At 49.6% G+C, this 22,361-nt stretch overlaps 1 protein-coding gene and 1 long non-coding RNA gene across 2 annotated transcripts in view; one reads left to right on the forward strand and one right to left on the reverse strand.

Moving 5' to 3' along the window:
• Positions 1–5,098: 5,098 nt before the first annotated feature.
• LOC138173125 (fatty-acid amide hydrolase 1-like) lies at positions 5,099–17,197 on the reverse strand. The gene is made up of 12 exons (XM_069103044.1): positions 16,948–17,197; positions 15,284–15,411; positions 14,997–15,110; positions 14,576–14,769; positions 14,001–14,041; positions 13,813–13,875; positions 13,372–13,586; positions 13,026–13,103; positions 11,231–11,328; positions 5,889–6,000; positions 5,665–5,793; positions 5,099–5,227 (listed from the first exon to the last, which is right to left on the reverse strand). The coding sequence occupies exons 1-12, from the start codon at positions 17,195–17,197 to the stop codon at positions 5,099–5,101; spliced, it is 1,551 nt and encodes a 516-aa protein (XP_068959145.1).
• Positions 17,198–20,178: 2,981 nt separating this feature from the next.
• Positions 20,179–22,361, forward strand: part of LOC138173127 (uncharacterized) — an 18,548-nt gene continuing 16,365 nt past the window's right edge. Inside the window, exon 1 of the long non-coding RNA XR_011171329.1 lies at positions 20,179–21,823. This is a non-coding gene — a long non-coding RNA (uncharacterized lncRNA). The remainder of the gene's footprint in view (positions 21,824–22,361) is intronic.

A 22,361-nucleotide genomic window follows, 5' to 3' on the forward strand; every position in this document is an offset into this window, starting at 1 on the left:
AAGGTGCCCTAAGGGTCAATAGTAAGGGTTGCTTTCCCAGGGCCCTGAGGGGGTTTGAGGCTTATTCTTAGCCTGTGCTATAACTTGAGGTTCCTTAGTGCCCCTTCCCCTTATCTTGATATACCAACCAACCTTATCCTGTGCTCCCCAACCTGTGTCATTCATTTCCCCATCCTGTGTTATTCATCTTCCCATCCTCTGTCATGACAATTTTTCCTTATCTTGCAAACCACCACCTTCCTTACCTTGTTTGTACTTATCCAGTCCCTAAATCTCCAACTCCCATTAAAAAGCCTAAAATGACATCATCATCCTACAGGCTATGTGACTTTCTGTGTATATAAGTTTGGTCCTTTCCCTATACCAATGCTTTTGTTTAGCTCCTTGCTAAGTCTCAGGCCCATATGCTTTTGCGTCAATAAAGCTCCCTTTGGCTAAAGAGAAGGAAGGTCTGATCGAATTCTTTCAAAAAATCTGAACCAGCTCTCCCTACTCTGACTTTTGTCGCTAGATGGTCTCCTAAGTCCCTTTGAGTGCTTGGAATTCTGTAAACATTTTGCAAGGAGGGCATGACAGAAACATAGATAAATAAACAAAGGTAATTAAGAAGGAAGAGAGCAGTAAGAGAACTACATAGTGAAACCTTCAAAGAGGCACCCTGAAAATGGCTAAGAGAGGAAGAGATCTTATTTGACCTTCACAACAAGCCTGAGGGGTAAGGGCTGCCATTATTTCCCACTTTGCCATTAAGAACACTCAGGCAAACAGAGGTAAAGTGACTTGCTCAGGGTCATAAAACCAGTCGTTAGCCACATTTAAACTCGGGTGTTCCTCCAGTACTGTTCTGTGCCACCACATAGTGGTTTAGTAACTACTGTTATTTAAAACAACAACAACAGTATCAGAAAGGATGTTTACATTGAAAGGATTTTATAGGTTCTAAGATTTCTTTTTTTTAAATTTTTCCCCCAAACATCAGAGGGAAGATAAAGTAGAAAATTTATATGTTTATATATATCATTTCAGTTTATATGGAAGAGTTGGATTTTCCGTTTTGTTTTGTTGTGGTTGCTGTTTGTTTTTAAACCACTAAAGCTCCCAGCCACAGCAAATATGATTCTTTGGAAACTTCTCAGAGGTAAAATGACTGGTGTTGATTAACTGAAAGACAAATCAGGATAGACTGACCACATTGTAGGAGGAAAATACTCTACATAAGTAACTTAAACTTATAATAATGCTAACAATATTAACTTACTTTCCATATTATTGACATAGCGAAGTAAAGTGTTTTCTTACCAGCTACCAGGACGTTGAAGACATACAAATAGTCAATGGCTCTTTTAATGACTGCTCTGAATAATACCACAACAGCTATCTCTGCCCACACTTTAACCTGGATGCCGAGATAGAAGTAGCTTTAGAGAAACACACAGAAAATTCTCTTTCAGAACTTAGAATTAGTAGCATTCTACTTTGTAATAGCTACAATTGTTGTGGTTACCCAGGAAACATAACCTTAATAACAGGCTAGATATTGAACACATCTGTAGAAGTCAAAGAAAATTATCCAAACAAAAACTACACTAACCCTATTAATCCAGAGTTATCAAATAAAATATTCTGCTGCATCTACAAATAAAGCTTAATCATTGCTTTTCAATTTAATAGCATTTTCAAAACAAAAACTACCCTCCCCAAAATCCCATCAATCCGTATGACTAGACTTCAGCAAGGCCTGACAGGAGGGATGGCTTATTGCAGCTCCATGAGAATAGAAATAGTTATAACTGGCTCTAAGCTGTGATTGGTGAAGCTTGTTGTTTAAGGTAAAAGGCACTTGGGACCATGACTAAATTTTATTTTGAATTTGAGTTTGGGTAGAGTTGTCTGCATTAAATCAGTGTCTGAGACAAAATGCCACTAGTTATTCAGAGGCAATGTGATCCTGGACTGTTAACAGGTGGAGATCTACATTTAGTAAAGGTCAAAGGGACAATCTTAGCCTCGGTCTGGGATGGCAGCACTCCTGGCTCAGTTTAACCATGGGTTCCTTTGAAAAGGAATGTTTCCCACCTATTCCTGAGTCTAGCTATAAAGTAGAACAGATACTGCATGGTTGGATATCTGTGATTTTACCTGAATTTAAACAGAGCCAAGGATGTTTTCTCCTGGCATATTTGTAATGTCACGTGTCTTTCCTGCTATAACAGGTTTCTATGCTCAGAGCAAGTAATCAGAAACAGTATTATTTTTATCTAGAATTAGAACAGGTACAGAAAGTTATGCAAAATGCTTAAGATCATTTTTATAAATCTTGAAACTATTTTGAAGGAAAATACTTTTAGAGGAAATTTTTAAAGTCTCTAGTGTGATTTTAAGAGACCCACTAAAACCTCCATTTGCAAGACATGTTTATTGCTGAATTGATGTAAAGCAGAAAAGAACTCGCTGTTTTGATCTGAATTTGTAGTTATTCCATTATCTAAGCAAGTGTTAACATTTGTAACTGAATGTATATGTATAAAATTCATTCCCCCTTTTTCAGATTCTGTTCGGTACCCCACCTCCTATTGCATTTCAGGTAGCAGGTGCTGTTATGTATGATTGCTAAGGATATTCCTTCTCAAGCCTAGGTCGCGTGGTGTACCAGGCCATTTCCCAGTCATCACTCTGGGATCCCACGCCTAACCCCTCTGCTGTTAAGATGTCCAGAAGAAAAGGCTTGGTCCACTGCTCACACATCAAGGTGACAGCTCCTCCAGACCCACCTGACCTGTGGGTAACAGAGCCAGTCCATGACTTACAACTGAAGATTAAGAGGCCTTTGATGGGTTACTCTTGGACTCTTGGTAGAACAATTGACGAGACTCTGATTGCAATGAATGAGATTCATGGCCAGCCCACCGTCTCCTTTGATCTCTGTGCTCAGCCCCAGGTTCATGTTGTTTCCTGTGTTTCATAAATTGCCTGTCACCTATGTTAGAAAAAGAATCCAGGCCGTCAAGCTGTTTGCCCTGCACACTACTTATGTCCCTGGACTCATTTGAGTCCGAGTTTCAGCTATGAACGAGAAAAAGGGGAGAGTGAAGTGCCCCCCAGAAATTATACACCAAAGCCCCCTCCCAGTCACAACCGCTAGAAGGAGTCCCCTACCAGGGTCTCTGGAAACCACCTGATAGGCCTCAATAGTTAGGGAACGTTCCACCTGTATTGATAGAAACATACCCCAGATACAAGTCTGTTCTTGTTTTTGCTAAGTAATTTAAGGTTTCACTAGAAATGCATATTTCGTTGTTGACAACATATTATTCTATACAAGTGTACCTTGCCAAAGACTCAGGGCTGTCTTCCTTATTAGGGAGGCAGTTGCCGGCTAAATAAACATTATTAAATTGTAATTGGCATTGCTGTCCTGTTTCTGCTCAGTTGTCCACTTCAGGATGACCTCCAACGTCCCTCCAAGATCACCAGCCTATGGGCCTATGAGCCACCCTTGGCCATGGAGCTGGGAGGCCATGAGCCTTGCCCTCTTGGTTCCACAGGCCCCTCCCCCTTTTCAAATAAACCTTAGAATATGCACTTATGTGAAAAGAGTAGAGCCACGAACACAGGAGGAGAAAGGAAATGAAGGGTTCACTTCACCCCAAGAAACCAACCTGGGCCCAGGGAACCAGGCTTTCAGGAGGGCCTGTAAAGCAGATATGTGAAAAAGGGAGAAATGTGGGAAGAGGGGGAATGCAGCCAGAGAAGACATTAGATTATACTAAAACCATTGCACCCTCGCTGCCCCCCACCCCCAGCTGGTGGAGCCCTGGCTACACCTAAGTGCCATGGTTCTATGCCCTCTTCTAGAAGGTGCACTGCCCAAGGCTTGATTTTAGCCAAACAGGGCTCTCAAACAGGGTGTCCCTTCCTTAGGACCCTGCACTCCAGGGAAGCCATTGTTGGTGGTGCAGTGGAAGGGACAGGCAGGGAAGTTGTTGGTCAATCAGCCTTTGACTTCCAACAATCTATTCCAGGCAAGGAGCAGGCTCTTAATACCCTTCACCACCTGGGGGATACTCTCATAAGCACTGGGGATTTCCTCTGTATTGGGGAAGGGATCATTTCCTACATTATCTTGGTAGCTGGAGTGCCGGCTGCCATGCCTAGCATAGCTTAGGTGCCTAATCAGTGTTGGCTGGTTCCGGCTGAAGTGCCCATCAGAAATTACACACCAAAGCCCCCAAATCTGCTAGAGAGGAACCCCTCCCAGAGTTCCTGGAAACAACCATATGGGCCATAATAATGAAGGAACTTTCCACCTGTGTTGCTAAAAACATACCCTAAATGTAAGACTGTTTGAATCCAGGGTAACCAGGGCTTCGCTTGGTAGTTTTGCCAGGTGATCAAAGCTTCGCTTGGAAATTAAGGCTTCGCTTCAGTAGAAACGGTGTCAACAGCATAATGGCCCCCTTGATTTATATTCTGTTTGTTAGCAACCCTCTATTCTATAAAAATATGTTTGACCAAAGGCTTGGGGCTGTCTTTCCCTCTGAGAGGAAGTCACCGGCTGGTTAATAAACACTCCTATCAAATTACAATTGGTTTCGCTGTCCTGTCATTTCTCGGGTGTCCATTACAAGGCTGGGTGACTCCCCTTTAGGTTCTCCGGGCCCACAGGCCCAGCTTCCTGCAGACACTGCCCAGTGCCACATGGGCTCATGCCCCTAAGGCCTCCGTCACCACAGCTCCCACCACCCCACCCTTAGGCCCCATCGGCGCTGACCCAAGTGGCCAATGAAAACAAGGATTCCCAGCTTGTTCCCTGCAATTATCAATTACTCTGAAACTTAGGCACAGGACCTTCCAGTCACTTCTGCTTGGGACCATTTCTGGTCTCTAACATTCATGAGTGCTCTGGGGGAGGATGGGGAGGGAAAAGGGTTTGTCCCTGAGAACTGGACGGGGATTTCTCAGGGGAGGGGATGTCTAAACTCCTGGCTTTGGAAGGGCTGGAAATATTGATGCCACAGCCGAAGACTGAAGACCGAAGGCAGCTGCTGAGAAGGGAGGGCCAGGGCTTAACTTGGGGGCTGTTCAGTCCAGAAGGCCTCTACATCTTCTTTCTGGCCTCTTGGGTCATCCTTTCTACCTCATGCATGAGTCGGAGGCAAAGCTCCTCTTGCCATGGCAAGGCCACACACTGAACCCCCACGGGTATCCCCACGCTATTCTTCGGATCCTGTGAAAGAAAAGGGGTGGCACCTGGTCCACCAAAGAAAAAGAGGGGACTATCCCCAACATACCCCACTCACCAAGACCTGAGCACAGCAGAGCTCTCTCCAAGTCCAGGGCCATGATGCCACTGCTTCCAAGACTGGGAGCCCTAAAAAATCAAGGTGACCTGCCCAGGGTCACAAGGCTGGTGAGTGCCCCACCCACTGGACCATACTTCCACTCTCTTCTGAGAAAGATTGAAGGGAGGGAAAGCATCAAAAAATCATTAAAAGAACAGCTGGTTAGAAGGGTCTGTCCTGGGTTTTGGCTGTGCCCCACACTGGCCCCTCCCCAAAGCTCTCTGGGCTCCACTCTACCAGTAAGATGAGGGGGCTAGACTGTGTGATAGCCCAGCGTCTCTCCTGCTCCAATGAGCAGAACCTGGGGCCTGCAGAGACTCACCTTTTGGAGCCTCAGGTCCCAACTGTCCTCAAAGCAGCCTTGATACTTATGCAGTTCCTTCTCGTCCTCCGAGGTCACCGTGGAGACAGGGACCACCCCGGCAGGGAAATCCAGATAAATATAGAGCCCCTGAAACAGCCAGGTAGCCAGGTCAGCCAGGGGCCTCAGCCACAGAGGGGGAGAAAGGTAGGAATTCCACTCTGGCCCAGGTGCAGGAAGTTTACCCTCTGGTTGCAGACTCCTGCTGACAACAATAGGCCCTCCAAGCCTTCTGGTTTGCGTTTGTTTTTTTGCGGGGGGGGGGGCGGGGGTGGAGTCACCTGCAGCCTGATGTAGCTGAGACAGACGGACAGAGGACAGAAACTAACACCTCGAGCCGGGGCCAGATAAAATGAAGCTAGAGGGACAGGCCCTTGGACCCTGGAAGAAGGGTGAGACCCTAGCCCAAGGAAAGCCACTTTCCCGATTGCTGTTCGACCTGGTCGGGCCCAGCCCCTGTCTGGGCTCTCCGCTTCACCAAGCCCTGGCCTCTCAAGTCCTGGATTAGCAGTTCATCTCAGTATCCCCTTACACTCTTAAAAACTAAGGATTCCCCACCCAAGACTTTTTGTTGATGTGGGTTACAGCTATCAATATTTATCATTCCAGAAATTAAAACATCATAGTATTATTATGGGGCAGCTAGGCAGCCCCATAGAGCACTAGACCTGGAGTCAGGAAGACTTCAAATTCACTCTCAGACACTTACTAGCTGTGTGACCCTGGGCAAGTCACTTGCACTCTGTTTCCCACCCCACAAACAATGTGGTCCATGGGGTCACAGAGTTAGACATGACTGAATACAGCAAAGTAATATTATGACAATAATTTTGACCTCATGGCCCCCCTGAAAGGGTCTTGGGGACCCTTTGGAAACTGTAGTTGCAGATGCTTGGGTGTTGACCTTAGGGAACAGCGAGAGAGTTGGAGGGTTGGGGTTCCGACGTCAGCCTCTCCAGGCCTGATCCCCAGGGACATTCCTGCCCAGTCTAAAGTCCAGAGCTCAGAGCCTGAGTAGTTTCAGCCCTCCCCTCCCACCCTAAGGGTGCAGACCTGGATCTGGATCCATGTAGGAGGAAGCCTGGATGAATAGTGGACCCAATGTAAGTGACAGGGGGAGGGTGCTTGGGACAGGCCAGACCATGAAAGTCCTACCTGGGACTTTGCCTAGGACTACAGGGCGAAACAGGGATTGAGAGACAGAAGGACAAGCAGGTAGACCAAGGGGCTTTCAAGTTCCCAAAGCACTCTGCCCATGACCCTGCAAGGTCAGAATTTCATGGATCCCCATGTAACAAAGAAAGAAACTGAGGTCTGGAGAGAAAAGGACTTGGCCAAGATCACGCAGTGTATGTTAGAAGCAGGCTGCAAAGAAGCCAGATGACCCCTCAAGGCAAGCTACGGGGTGGAGGCGGTAATGGAAAAGGAAGCACATGAATGAGTCAGAAGTCAGACCAGACTAGCCAGAGTGGAGAGGGGTCTGCTGCTGCCTCCCAGTCTGCCCCTCACCTCTCTCAGAAGCCTCCTTCCTGAGTGTTCCAGCCCACACAGAACTCTGCAGCCGTGACCCACATCTCATCACTGGGGGCATGTCCTGCCTCCCAAATCAGATCAGGAGTTCCCAGGGGGCAGCATGGCTCTGGGATGTCTCCATTTATCTCACAGCTGGTCTATACTGAGGGCTGGGCACTATTAAACTAGAGAAGTTGGGCCAGGAGGGAGGACCCACAGACAGATTCTTCTGGGGCTAAGACAGACATGGAGGATCCCACTACCCAGGGGAGCACAGCCTAGGCTTCCCCATGGGGTGCTGGGTGAGTAGAAGTAAAGAACCCCAGTCAGAGCATCCCAGGAAGGGGGTAGGTGGGCTTAGCTGAGTAGAAGACTTTCCAGTCTTGCTCAGTCTCAATCATCCTGAATCAGCCCCAAGTTAGGGCAGAGCTTTGGGACTTGGTTCTCTCCAGCCTGGCAGTCCTGTCTGACCCTGCTGCAGGTGGCTCTGGCATGACCAGCCTGCCATCTTTGGACTGTGCCAAGCATTGCCACCTTGTGCCCCAGAAGTCAGCCAGCCAATGCTGGGGCACCTGACAACTCCCTCACCTCAATCTCATGGTGTAAGGTCCAAAGCTCCCCAGCCGACCTGCAAAAAAGAGAAGAAATCCCACCCAGAGAAATGACACCCCCTCCCCCCACCCTATTTGGGCCTGGTACCTCATCTGGCAAGAGTAAGTTAGACTTGAATTAGTCCCCTCCAGCTCTCAGGCCTACTAGCCCCTGCAAACTCAGGCTTCCATCTGCCTCAGTTTACCTCAGGGTCCTTGAAGGGATGGGCCCCTCCATTTTGTCCCCCAAGTTGCAGCAAAGCAGATTCAAGCTGTGTCCCAACCATGAGAGCAGCTGGTGAAATTCCTTTGGGACATTAGGAAAGCTGCTGGCCTCCAACTATGAAATTCTGTGACTCTGCCCTCCCAAAGGAGCTCTTCCAGGTTGCCATTTCCGATGTGTGGCCCCTGAGGAACCAGGAGTCTGGAGACCTGGACCCTCCACTCTTTGCATTTCAATGGAGAGTGCTTTTTGCTGCCCTGTCTTTGGACTCAGGACATGGGTTAGGGACAAACAGACAGACCAGGGATGGAGAAGTACTGGTCGTGTGAACCCCAGGTCTGGGCAGAGCCAAGAACCCAAGCTCAGCTTCCAGCGCCTGAAGGACCAAGCTGGCCTGATGTCCTTGGGGAACTGAAAGGAAACTAGAGAGTGAGGACCTCAGGGAGGCTCCTGCCTCCCCCTTTCCTCCCAACCACTCAATCGGAGTTTTTGGGGTCCCACTGCTACCATGCCCACCACCCACACTGGAGGATCCCCCAACAGCATCTCAGCCTGGCATACATAAGCTCTGTTCTCCAAAAAGCCCAATCTAGAATTTCCCAGCTTGACTCAACTGACTCAGGCCACCAGGGGGCAACCAAAGCCAAGTCCAGCCTGCCCTGCCAGACTGGCTCAGACCAACGGCAGACGCCACGGCCCTAGTCAGGTGCTCAGAGGCCACAAAGCCCACCCTTTACTGCTGGCCCCACACAGGTGGGGGTCCCTTCCCTCCAGGGGTTTCTAGGGAGTTGTCCAGACTCTGGTCCTCTTCCAATCTGGCAAGGTCTCAGAAGTCCAGTGGCTCAATCTGAGCCTCCTGGGCACCTAGACAAGTCACACCTGGGTGGGAACCCCCTCTATGGCATACTTGGACACAGGGTCACCCAGGAGGTACAACAACAAGGCCAGGTGCTGAGCCTGGTACCAGGATGGCTGAGGGCTCAAGACTTTCCGCTACTTCTTTAAGGTAAAGAGACTGCCCTTGAGACCCTATTCTGGGCCTGACTTGGAGTCACAGACCTTCAAAGGGCACGAGTTCAGCCTTAACGCGAACAAGAATTCCCTCTTGGACTTCCCAGACAAGTGGTCCGCCAGCCCCTGCTTAGGTATCCGCAGTGACAGGCAGCTCACTACCTTTCTGGGCCTACTTTCCTGATGGGGAGCTCCCAGGTAGGAATGAAGCTGGGGCTTGGACAGCCTCCTTACTGGGACTCCAAGCTGCTGAGGAAGGTGGCCAGTCTTGGGAGCTACAGAGGGAAAAACATGTCTTGCTTATAGGCCCAGGCCAGATCCCTGCCACTGGCTACAGGAGAGGAGAGAGGACCAAGAGAAGCCCTTCCCATTCATTCCTCTCCCCAAGAGTAGGGACTCCTCCCATAAGCTGGTCCAATCCCCAGAATTGGGAAACAAAAGCCAGGCAGGAGCAGGGGCCCACAAGAGAACAGGAGCAAGCCTTGGGGACCACCCTCAGCCCCAGTTCACCAAAGGCCAGAGAAGAAGAGACAACAGTCCTTTGATCCTATTAGGCATCCTGAGGAGATGGACAGGTCCCTGTAGCAGCAAGCACCCCAAGCACATCCTCAGGGTTTGCAGCTACCGCAGGTTCTTGGATCTGCTTTGTTAAAGGAAAGCAACTCAAAATGGGTTAACAAGCTTACTTTAATCAGTCAGACATATATCATTTACCTTGTTCAGGGGAAAAAGGTCAGCACCCCAAACTTCAAAGCATACAGGCAGAATTATGAAGACAGAAACAGATCAAGTAGACAGATTTCCAAACTGTCCAACCATTACATCCATACCCAGTCAACATCTGGGTTTCCACATCTGGGTTTTTCAAAGCCCGGGGACTCTCCACAACAGCTTCCCAGAATTCAGATCAAATCACAGAACACTTCTCAAAGTGAGTCCCAAAACAAAGCTACACATCAGGGCTTCTATAGCCTTCTCCTGGCTCAGAAAATGTAACAACCTTATTGATTCACTGGCCAATCAAGAAGTATTTACTGAAAAACAACCTCCCTCCCAAGGCTTCAGGTGCACTTTAGCCTAGGGGCAGGGAAGATCTTCCAAATTTGCATTTCCAGTACAGTCCCCCAGGCATGAATCCACAGAGTCACCTTTGCTGAGGTGGGGAGAGGTGACAGGACAGGGAATGAGTCTCCCTAGGCCAAGGACACCAGGCCCTATAGAACACAGGTAGCAAGAGATGAGTACAGTCTGGGGAGACATGAGAGCTCCTCCGGAGTCAGGATTCCTGGAAGCCTCAGACCAGAGGCCCTCCGAGGCCAGGGACTGGGAATTCAGAGGGGGGCTGCTCAGGCAGCACTGGGGGAGGTAGGGAGTGAAGCCAGTACTTCACTGCACCGGGCTGGGCACACAAGGCCTTTGTGTGCCAGCTGCTGAGCAGAAGTGGGGGAAGGAGCTGGAAGTTCTGGAGTGATTTTAAAAATGGCAAAGCACTTTACAGACATTGTCTCAAAGGAGCCTCACAACACCCCACCTCTGGGGGGATGAGGCTGTGCAGGTAGCCCCCACCCTCAGTTTTCTGATCTGTAAAATGGGCATCATAACAGCACCTACCTGGTCAGACTGTCATAAGGAACTGAGGTGATATATCTAAAGGGTTCCACTAACCTTAAAACACTTTGTTAAAATCTGAGCTGTTGTGACAATGATGATAGAGTAGGGTTAATGACACCCAAAATCACACAGTTCAAAGCATCAGAAGCAAGATACGAATCCAGGCATTCCTAACTCCAGGACTCTCTGTTGAGAAGAGAAGCCCAGGCCCAAAGGAGGGGAAAGGGACTTGCCTTCAGTCCCTTGGCCCAGGGCTCTCTCCACCAGGGAATGGGGCTTCCAAAATCCCCTGGGGTCCACTCCCTCAGTTTATCTGTCCCCCCCCCCCAGCCTGCAGGAGGGAGAAGGCCTGGATTCAACTCTGAAATTTCCTTTGCTATATGACCCAGGAAAAGTCTCAGTTCCCCTCTTTCTGGTAAATGGGAACAATTAATTCCACCTGCCCTCTCACATGGGTTGTGAGTAGGGTGGCTTTGAACAGTACAGGAGGGACTCCAGGCCACCCCTAGTGTCAGCCTTCCTCTCCCCGGGGGGCAGCCAAACCTCTGGCAGGAGGGGAGAAGCCTAAGCCCATACTCACAAATTCTCCATGAAAGTTTTGCCTCCATGACTGAAGAGCCCACCGCCCATCAGCATCTCCACGGCATAATTTATGTTGGAGGGCGTGAATGGCACAAGCTGAAGCACACAGAAGAGGTCACTTGAGGCAAGTGGTCACTGAGCCAACCATGGCCAGGACCCTGAGAGCCCTCATCAGGCACTGCCCAGCCCTCCCCAACCTGGGAGCCCAGCTGCCCCCAAGCCACAAACAAAAACAGGGCAACCACTGTCTCTAGAAGGTTCCTGAGAAGCCAAGGTTACCACCTAGCGTGCCTATGGAGAAGACCTGAGGAAATGTTCCTCCTCCCATCACTGCACAGGTCAGGGGCTATGGGCATGGGCCAGTCCACAAGGGAAGGCTGAGGAGGGGAGAGATCTATTTAGAAATAAAGGTGGTATAAAAAAACAAAGGCATCAACTTCAAAACAAGAGCTCATGCTAAAAACATCCTGAAAAATCAGTAACTCCAACCCCTCATTTATAGGGGTAGAAAACAAAGCACGAAGAGCGAAAGGGAAAGAAACGAGCGCTTACGAGCACTTATTAAACACCTACTGTGTGCTGGGCTCTGGACTAAGGGCTTTACAAATACTAACTCATTTGAGCCTCAGGGGGGCTGGGGTGTAGGCCCAGTGAGACTGCTACCACATGAAAACCAGTCAGTGAATTTCCAGGGGTTGCCAACTACGGGCTCTGCTGACCAGTCCAGCCTCCTGTGGGCTGTGCCTTCCCCTAAGGGAGGCCAGAAGCTCCACAAGCAAATTCTAGGCCCAGAAGCCCAGGAGTCAGCTCTATCTGCCCAGGGAACACGAGGGAAGCTGTCCTCATGGTACAGAGAAAAGATTTCTTCCTTCCACCTCCTTAACCTAAGGATAATGGCACCTGAGGGCTTGTAAAGGGAATGCAAATTTGGAAGATTTTCCCTGCCCCTAGGCTAAAGTGCACCAGAAGCCTGGGGAGGGAGGCTTGTTTTTCAGTAGATACTTTTTGATTGGCCAGTGGGTCAATAAGGTTGTTACATTCTCTGAGGCAGGAGAAGGCTATATAAGCCCTGATGTGTAGCTTTGTTTTGGGGGCTCACTTTGAGAAGTGTTCTGTGATTTGATCTGAATTCTGGGAAGCCGTTGTTGAGAGTCCCCCGGCTTTGAAAAACCTAGATGTGGGAACCCAGATGTTGACTGGGTATGGATGTAATGGTTGGACAGTTTGGAAAGCTGTCTACTTGATCTGTTAATGTCTTGATAATTCTGTCTGTATATTTTGAAGTTTGGGGTGCTGCTGACCTTTTTCCCCTGAACAAGGTAAATGATATATGTCTGACTAATTAAAGTAAGCTTGTTAACCCATTTTGAGTTGCTTTCCTTTAACAAAGCAGATCCGAGAACCTGTATGGGCAGCAAACCCTGAGGACGCTCTTGGGGTGCTTGCTGCTACAGGGCTGAAGAGGGGCCAGGGCCCTCAGGCTGGTACTCGCAAGATTCTGAGAATGGCCTGAGCACAGCAGCAAACATGTCCTCCCCTTAAAACTGTGTGACCCTGGACAAGTTCCTTCGTGGCTAGGAGGTTCAATGCCTTCTTCTCAAAAATGGCAGTAATAAAGAACCTCAACACTCCAAACCTCCCATCCTTTCCAGCCAATGCCCAATAGAAACGAGATGGGTCTGCAATGGGCTGGGGCTGGCACGCCAGGCATCTCCCCAGAGATGGGCCAGTGAAGGCAACATACTGTGTGGCCAGCAGCCTCCGGGAGTGCCTTGGTCTCTAGCACTGCTCACTTCATGGAGGGGCCAGGCATGGAGGGGCCCATCACACTCATGGTAGCCAATCCACAGATGCTTCGTGCTGGCATAGACCTGGAAGGAGGAGCAGTGGGCATCTGTGCCCTCCCTGAGCTCTCCCACCTCCCTCTGCCAAAGCTCCACAGAGATCGGACATTGGACAAACACCCAGAGACCCAATGCTTCCCTACGCTGATGCTACAAAGATGTCATCTGGAAGCATCTAGTCTAGGGATTGGTCTCCTGTTCCCAGGCCTGAGGGGGTCCGCCCCAAGCCCCTGCCTTTACCTTGGCCCTCCCTGGCAGCCCATTCCCCAGTGGCTGAGGCCAGGCCCTCACTTACCGCCTCCCTAAAGGGCACCAGGGGCACCATGGGATCCAGGAGGAACATGTCCTCAGACAGCAATGCTCGCAAGCACAAAGCAAGGCTGGTGACATCCTTGGCCATGGGCCCCACAGATGGGATGACTGGGGAGAGAAGGCTCCACATCACCTGGCTGTTCATGTGACCGCCCAGCCCACCCCATGAGCAAAGCCTCTGGTCAGGCTGGGCATGGTCTGGGGAAGGGGCAAGGCTGGGGGTGCTCTCACAAATTAGGGAGCTATTCCCTTGTGGTCTGTGTGTCCCCAATGACTGGCAGAAGGCCCTGGGTGCAGCTTTGGCATCTCTGCCCACTCTGCGGAGCCTGACATCCATCCCAAGTTGCAGCAGGATGAGTGGAGAGCTCTCCCCTTTCTCTTTTCATCCTTTATCTGTGGTTCACAGATGAGGAAACTGAGGTACGAAGCAGCTTGATGCCTCTGGGCTCACTCAGTGGGCCTGCCTGCTGGACAAAGCTGTTCCCACCTGGCAGTGGGGAGGGGCAAAAAGAGCAGTTCTGTCTGCTGGCCCAGACGCTGCCCCCCCGCCCTATGACCACCCATTGGGCTTCACCCTCCCAAAGCAGGGCCACTCCCCGCTGCATGCCTCACCTGCCAGCTGCCCACTGACACAGTTCTTCATCCCACGCTTGCTAGAATGGAGACAAGGAACAGCATTTGCACAGGATGCCAGCTCCTTCTGAGGCCTCTGAGGGAGGGAAGAAGGCTGGGGAGACCCTCATACAGAGCAGGGATCAGAATGGGGCAGCATGCATACAGTGGGTCCCTAGCCTCAAAGTCCTTCTCCTGGTATAGCGGCTGCAGACTCAACCTCAAGAGAGGAGGGGAGAGAGCGGAGAGGGAGAGGACAGGAAGGGAGGAGATGAGAGGGAGAAAGGGAACAGAGAAAAGGAGAGAGAAGCAGAGTGGACAAAGAGACGGAAAGAGGGAGACAAAGACAGAAAAGGATGGGGAAGAAGGGAATGTGAAAGAGAAGAGAAACGGAAGGACAGAAGAAGAAGGGAGGCAGAGGAGAGCCCCTTCCTTGCAGGCCAATTAGAGGTTCCAGAAGAACAGAGGCTTGAGACCTGAAAAGGGCCCAGGAACACGGGCCCTGTGCCCTTCATTCTTTGCTGAGGGAGCCTCAGTGGGATCCCTCTCCCCCTAGGGTTCCCCAGTCCAATTACCTGATCCTGCCTGAAGTAGGCTTGATGCAACAGAAGGCTGCAGGGAAGCGGATGCTGCCCCTGATGTTGCTACTGAAGCCCAAGATGGATCTGCCGCCCACTATGAGGGCACCCTTCCCACCTGAGGACCCACCAGGGCTCTTGGAAGAATTCAAAGGGTTCCCCGGAAAAATATAGGGTTGCTGCAGTCGAAGCTGTGGGAAGAAATCCACAGCTGGGACTCAAAAGAGAACCCTGCTCTGAGCACCCTCCCTGTAGCCCTAACAGGTCACCAAGTCCTGTGGGTTCTCCCCATTGCTTGGGCCCTTACCACCCCTAACCCTCCTCCTCACCCAGCTCCAGGCCCCAGCCCAGCTCCCAGTCCTCTGTCCACAACCCCAGTCCAGCTCCTGGTCACTGACCTGAATATGCACTGGGGCACATCGGTGTGCACAAAAGGAATAGCCCCCTGCTTCTTCAACATCTGCACCACCACAGAGTCCTCCGTGGCAGGGAAGCCAATGTTCTGGCACAGGCCCAGAGTCGAATCCAGGTCCTGAGATTAGAGAGAGATGGGGAAGGGGGAGTACCAGGGATCACTGCCATCCAGCCCCAATACTCATCACAGAGTGCACTAAGATCCTCCGTATCCCCCAGAAAACCTCAGTGCCACAGTCACTGTTTCAATGTAACATGGGAACAGGGAGACCCCCGGGGCAGGGGCCATACCTTGCACTGGAAACATTCCTTAAGGCTGATGGGGACCCCATAGAGGAGGCTGCCCACCTCAGGCTGCCGGGCCACCTCTGCCATCTGGGCCTTGCAGTCGCCCAGGTAGTTGGTCACGCAGTTGATCTCTTTGGTTACCTCCAAGGCCGCACCAAATCAATTCCCAACCGTGACCTGGTCCAAACCGGACCCCCCCTGCCAATAGTCAGTCCTGAAAACCCAGAACCCAGACAGGAAGGAGCCCAAGAGACTATAAGCTAGCCCTGTCATGATCAAAAAGGGGAACCTGAAGCTCCAGCCCTAAATTTCTTGTTCTGGGTCCAGCTGTGACCTGCCCTTGGACAGCACCCAGTCTGGCTGGGGCGATGGGATCCCCCAAGTTGGAGTAAAGAAAAAATCTTTTACGGCTGAAAGAGAGAAGGTCCAGCCCAGAGCACTTGGGGTATGATTACACTCCCAACACACTCAGTCACCCATACATAGTTCACAGCCACCCAAGTCCTACATGGTACCCCAGCCTCACCCTGACATGTTCTGGGCAGTGCTGAAGTTCAGGAAGGGACCAGCCTGGGGTCTCCCAGACCACAGTGTTGTGGTCTAGAGGGAGCCCCTCCACACACACACAATGCAGCAGCCAGTGTGTCCACCTCCCTCTGGCTCTGTCATCCACCTGACCTTGTCCTTGGGGGCCCGGGAGTGCTGCTCTCTGGCAGACACTTAAGGGGCCATGCCAGGTTCTGCCTGTCCCAGGGCACTCAGCCCCCTTCCCTTGCCCAAGTAGCTGTATAGGGCGGCTTCTGGGGACAGCTCTTGGTTCTTGGTTCAGCACAGTCTAGCCCTGGGTTCTGAGGGCACCAAGAGAGGGCCAAGGCTCAGCCCAGCTGTGCAGCCTGGCAGGCCCATGCACCCACATGGGCCCACCAGTGCCAAGGCTCCCTATGGGCAGGTGGGGACATGCTGCTGCCTCGCTGGGTGGAAGACCCCACAGGCCCCTGACTTACGGGGGAGAGGGCCAAGTAGAGAACCCCTCAGACCAGAGCAGCAAAGAGAAGGATTGGAGGCCCCTGTGTTATGGATGATTTAGAGCTGGGGTGAATCTCAGAGATCACTGAGTCCAATGTCCTCATTTTACAAATGAGGAAACTCAGCTTGTCCAGTCACAGGGGTATTCAATAAAAAAAGGCAGGACTCAAAGTCAGGCCTCTGCTCTGTACACACTATTCCATGTGATTTCTCAAGATGAGGCAGAAGACCTGGGTCTGAATCTCAACTCCAATACTCACTAGCTGGGTGACCCAGGACAAGTCACTGAGGATAAGTGAGACTTTATCTGTTCCCCCCCCCCCAGTTGAGATCCTCTCTCTATAGCATCCCTGAGAAAGGCGCATCTGATTTGGATACTTCAGGTGTGGGGGGGGGGGGGCTCACGGTGGCAGGCCATTGTACTGGGAAACAGCTCTGGGTGTTCCATGCCAAAAGGGACTTTACCCTCTTCTTGTTCCTACCTTGCTCAGTTCTGCCCTCCAGGGCTTAGCAGAACTTTTCTAACGCCGCCGCCCCCCCTTCCCCCCCCTCTGTAAGAGCCGGGCAGGGAGCTTCCATTCTGCCTGCAAAGCAGCAGCGAAGAGACCAGGGACTGGTCGGGCCTGAGCCGTGGCCCGCACTGGCCATGGTGAGATGCTGTCCAGGGGCAGAACCTCCCTTCTCCCTTCTCCCGGCTCGGTCACGGCCCGCCCCGAGGTCCGGAGGGCCAGTAGTTGCCATGCCCCCAACAAATGCCCAACGTCTCCGGGCACCGAAGGCAGCAAAGACGCCGCCCGGAGCCTCCAGCACAGCAGGAGACTGTAGGCCCAGATTGTAGGCCCAGACTGTAGGCCCAGGAGCACGAGCGTTTGGGACCGCGGGGGTTCGCATGGTGGAGGCTGTGGATGATCAGGGAGTTGAGTGGGAGGCCCTAGATGGGGCCGGGAGGGTGCAGACCAGGAAAGGCAGCCGGCAGGATGGAGTTGAGCCTTGAAGGAAGGCGAGAACAGATTTTCTCAAGCCCAGCTCTCACCGTGACTCTAGAAAGCGCCCATTCAGCTCCTTAAGCCCTTAGCAGCCTGACTTTCCTTCCCTGTTCCTCCGTGCTCGCAGAGACTCTGAGACACTGTTCCAACACCACATTCTACAGGACGGCCTTGCCCAATGCCCCACACCTATTGCCAAGGCCTGAAATAAAGTCAGCAGGCATTTGTCAGTCATCTGCTTCTTCTCAAACTGTCTTGCATTTAATTATTTTGCATGTATTTGAATTTGTTCACTTTATGTGCAGGTCGAGTTTAAAAATGTATGCCCTTTGTTTCTGCCGGCCCCTCCCCCCTGCATACAGTGGGCACTTAACAAATGATTGTTCCTTGATTGATTTCCATAGTCCCTTATTATTCCATTCCCAGGTCTCCCCTGTGGCACTATCCTAGGGCCAAGGCTCCATACAACCTTCTTAAACAAGTCCCAGCAAGCATTTCTGGATTTCTTCCCCCAGGGCCTGGCTCCCCCACTGGGAGGGAAGTACATCTCTCCTTGCACTGTCCTCCTGCTGTGTTGGTGCCTTCCCACCTCTGCCTTGGCCTAGAATGGTGCCTTTCCTCCTCTTCACTTGCTGACTTCTCCCAACTCTCATGCCACTTCATGCAGGAAGTCTTTGCTCACCAGTCTCGACTGGGCACCCAACAAAAGCTTTGGGCTGTATACAACAGTCTGGTACAGTATGGAAAGCAGAGGGACTAGAGTCAGAAGTCCTGAGTTCCAGTCCTGCCTTGGCTGCTGATGAGCCCTGTGACTCTGGGTCATTCCCTTTATTTTCTTGGGCCTCACTTTCCTCCTCTGGAGCAGACAGCCTGCAAAGGCTCGTTTCTAGAACTTCAGCAGCTAGGATCACTGCTGGCATCCTTTCCAGACTAAAGGAGCCATGGGTGGGCCAATTAGGTATTGACCAAAGGTCTGACAGCTAATACCTAATAGGAGAGACCTTTAGGAGATGCCCATCAATGGGGCTGAACAACTGAAAACTCATCGCCCTGGGTCAGCCCAGAAAGGACGACGAGGGGGGCAGTTCCTCGGGCCCTGGGACAGCAGGGTTCTGCCATCCTGTGAGCATTCAAACATCAGGGCCCCTCACTTCTCTATGCAGTGCTTCCTTTGGAGGCCCCTAAGGAATATCAGTAGGGCCAGCATCCTTATCAATCCATCAGCCCAACACTAGCATAAGATGAAGGACTAACCCTGTGTCAGGCTCTGGGAATTCAAGGACAAAAAAGGAAACCCTCCCTATTCACAAGGAGCTGACATTCTAATGGGAGAGAAACCAAGAGTATCAAAACCTATAAGATATAAATATGAAGGGGAGATGTACAAGGTGGTTTGGAAAGCAGAGTGCTAAGGGGAGGAAGATCAGGAAAGATTCCATGCCAAAAGTGGTGTTTAAACTGCATATTGGAGGAGGAGTAGAGGGAGTCTCTGATGGAGTGAATTCCAGGCACAGGAAAGGAAATTAATTCCCCACTGAGATAGTATCATGCTGGATAAAAGAAAGAAAGCCAGTTTGGCTGGATGGAAGAATGTAGGAGGGAGAACCGCATCCAATGAGGCCGGAAAGGTAGGGTGGGGCCAAACAGGAAAGCTTCCAACAGACCATAGCGGTAATAGGGAGGCCCAGAAGTGTAGGGGAGTGGTCAGGCTTGGGCTTTAGGAAAATTCCCTCGGCAGTTCTAAGGAGGAAGAACTAGAATCAGGAGGGACATGAAGCTTGGAATAGGCCACTGCAATAACCTAGGTGAGAGGTGATGGTGTCCTCTAGGATTCAGCCTGGTCCCGTCTTACCTTTCCAGGCTTTTTTCATTCTGCTCCCCACTGTTTGCTCTACTCTATGACCCAGCCACAGGTTGGGTTCCTCTAACAAGACCCTCCATCTCTCAATACCATGTATTTGCCCTGCCTGTACTCCATGCCTGGAATGCTCAGCTCAAGTCCCACCTTCTTCTAGAGAATTCTTCAGCACCCTCCTCCATTAGTCCTTACCCTCTGGGATGGCCTCCTGTTTACACTGTGTATTGTTGTATGGATGGATTTTTGAGTAGAATATAAGAGCAGACACTGTGTTTTTTCCTGTCTTCATAACCCCAGACATAGCCTGGCATATCGTAGGTACTTTAGACATCCTTGTTGATTGGCTAAGAAGGATGAGAGCTGAAAAAAGACCAGCAGATTCTGCAGTTATAAGATCACTGATAACTTTGGAGAGAGGAATGGGTGAGATGAGAGAAAGAAAAGGAGGAAAGTGAAGACTCGGTTTCTCTAGGAATTTGGCTGAGAAAGAGAAGAGAGAGCCTGAAGAAAGGGTGGACAAGGTGTAATGAAGACTTCTAAAATCCAGGGAGAGTTGGGCATAGATGAAGAGAGTGAGGGAACCAGCTATTCAAACTGATTATCTGAAAGAAAAAGGAAACTGAGAACAAGGTTGCTGAACCATGTGTGATTTAGTGTGCAAAGCTAGCATTTGCATATCAAATCACCTGGCCTGTCTCCTCCCAGTCAGAAAAAAAGAGAAATTGGGAAAATTACAAAAACTTGTTTTGAACATAGTTCTGTTGGACAAGGCAGATTACCTGACTAGTTAGCTTCTCCCAGACTTTTTAAATCCTCTACCAAAGTCCTTTCCTCCAGGTGGCACCTTTTGTAACCAGAAAGTGTTCCAGGAGAGAGGAACTTCTATCACTAGTTAGCAGTCACCCTCCCTCTCTGCTCTGCCCCCCGCCCAGCCATCTTCCTTAGCAGAGTCTATAACTTGACTTAGATTTTAGCTCAAACAAAAAGGATCGGAAAAAATAGCAACCCTTGGCTGAGCTTTCTCCAGCTGCTGGAAAGAAGAACGTAGCCTCTGGTCAATCCCCATTTCTGCTAGAAAGAGCACTTAGACTTTTGAAAAACCTTATGATTATTTTATTCTTCTAATTTATCGCCTACCACATGATACCATCTTCTTGATCTGTCTATTCACTAAACCTTCAGGTAACCTAGACTTGAGTAGCTATCTCTGTTAGTCTGGCTTAGCTCTTCTTAAGAAAAGAATTTAATCCTATAATCAAACGAAAAACAGATCCAAGTAATAAAGAAGAGCTGATTTTCTCTTCAATAAGTACAGAGGGAAGAGGTTGAAGATTCAAGAGAAGGATGGGTGATGATTGAGGTGGCAATCCGCTGGAGAAAATGGGAGGAAATGGGATCAAACAAGAAGGGTCAGCTCTTTGGGAGAGACCTGGGGAAAGGAGGAGAGAAAGAGAGACAACTAACCAAGGGGTCACAGACAAGAAGAAGGGGAAAAGACAGAGCTCACATTAAATGATCTTAATATTCTCAGTCTCATCAGAGACCTGCTGACAGGGGAAAAAGGGAAGTATGGAAGGCTTGGGAGGTTTGAAAGAACTTTTGTGGAAAGTGAGATAGAGAATCAATTAGGGAGAAATAAAATTGGACAGCTTTGCTGGGGGCCTGGTTAGGGCTGGATTACTTGCATTTAAAATGTTCTCAATCTCTTTGGAAAAATAGGCAATGAAGGAGTTCTACCCAATTCCTTTTATGACACAAATATGGTGCTGATACCTAAACTAGGAAGAGCAAAAACAGAGAAAGAAAACTATAGACCAATTTCTTTAATGAATATTAATGCAAAAATTGTAAATAAAATTTAAGGAGATTACAGCAATATATCACAAAAATCATATACTATGATTGGGTGGGATTTATACCAGGAATACAAGGCTGGTTTAATATTAGGAAAATCATCAGCATAATTGATCGTATCAATAAAAGAAGCCAACAAAAATCATTCGATTGTCTCAACAGATGCAGAAAAAGCTTTTAACAAAATACAACATTCATTCCTATTTTAAAAATATAGGCTCTAGATAAAAAAAAGACTCTAGAAAAAAATACACTCTAGAAAGCATAGGAACAAATAGAGCTTTCCTTAAAATGATAAGTAAATTGTTGGGCAGATTGTGGGAAAGCAGGTGCACTAATGCACTGTTAGTGGGAGCTGGAAATCGGTCTAGTGCCATTCTGGAAACTAGTTTAGAACTTTGCCCCCAAAGTTACCGAATTGCATGTTCTTGGACATAATGATAACTGCTACAAAGCCTTTAGCCCCAAAGAGATCAAAGAAAGAGAAAAGGACCCATAATACCCAACTTGTTTTGGTTATAGCAAATACCCAGAGAGTAAGGACATGTTCACCAACTGGGGAACGACGAAACAAATTCTGACAGATGAATACAGTGGAATAGCATTGCGCCAAAAAAAAAAAGACAAACCTGAAACAGCTTGTATGCTTTGAGGTAGAAGAGCAGAGCCAGGAGAATGATTTACACTCTGCCATCAATATTGTAAAGACAACTTGGAAAGGCTTCAGAATGCTGATCAATGTAATGACCAACCACAATCCCAGGGGACCAGTGATGAATCCTGCTACACATCTCCTGATAGAGAGATGATGGGGTCAAGGTAAAGAAGGAGAAGTGCATTTGGGGGGCTTCACTCTCTCTTTTGCTGTCCTTCTATGTCTCTCTATCTCTATCTCACTCTGTGTTTTTCACTCATTCCTTAACTCTCACTCCTCTCCCTCTCCCTTGGTCCATCCCTCTGTGGCTGTGTCTCTTTCCCTCTGTTTTTCTCTCGGTCTCTCAGTCTCTCGGGCTCTCTCTCTCTTGGTCTCTCTCTCTCTCTGTCTCTCTCTCTCTCTCTCTCTGTCTCTCTCTCTCCCCCTCTTCTCTCTTTGTGTTTTGTATCTCTCTTTCTGTCTCTCTTTTCTTCTCCCTTTTTCACTCCTTCCCTCTGCCTCAGTGTCTCTACGTCTTTATCTTTCCTTTCTCTGTCTTGGTCTCCATTTCTGTCTATCTACATGTCTGTGTCTGTGTCTCTGCCTCTCTCTTTTTCCCTGTCTCTATCTATCTCTCTTTCTGTACATCTCTCTCTTTTTCCCTCTGTTTCTCTCTGTCTCTTCTCTTTCTCCCTCTCTCTCATTTTCTCTCAATCTCTCTCT

Source organism: Petaurus breviceps, unplaced genomic scaffold (assembly GCF_028583685.1).
Source record: "Petaurus breviceps papuanus isolate PSGF00001 unplaced genomic scaffold, PetGlider_PUasm1.0 565, whole genome shotgun sequence".
Taxonomy (NCBI): Eukaryota; Metazoa; Chordata; class Mammalia; order Diprotodontia; family Petauridae; genus Petaurus; species Petaurus breviceps.

Coding starts and splice junctions, on each gene's coding strand:
- LOC138173125 (XM_069103044.1), bottom strand. CDS start 17,197: ATGCGAACCCCCGCGGTCCCAAACGCTCGTGCTCCTGGGCCTACAGTC. Junction 14,042..14,575: donor CCTACTTCAGGCAGGATCAG/GTAATTGGACTG, acceptor TCTCCATTCTAG/CAAGCGTGGGATGAAGAACT. Junction 13,587..13,812: donor CAGAGGCATCAAGCTGCTTC/GTACCTCAGTTT, acceptor CCCCTTCCCCAG/ACCATGCCCAGCCTGACCAG.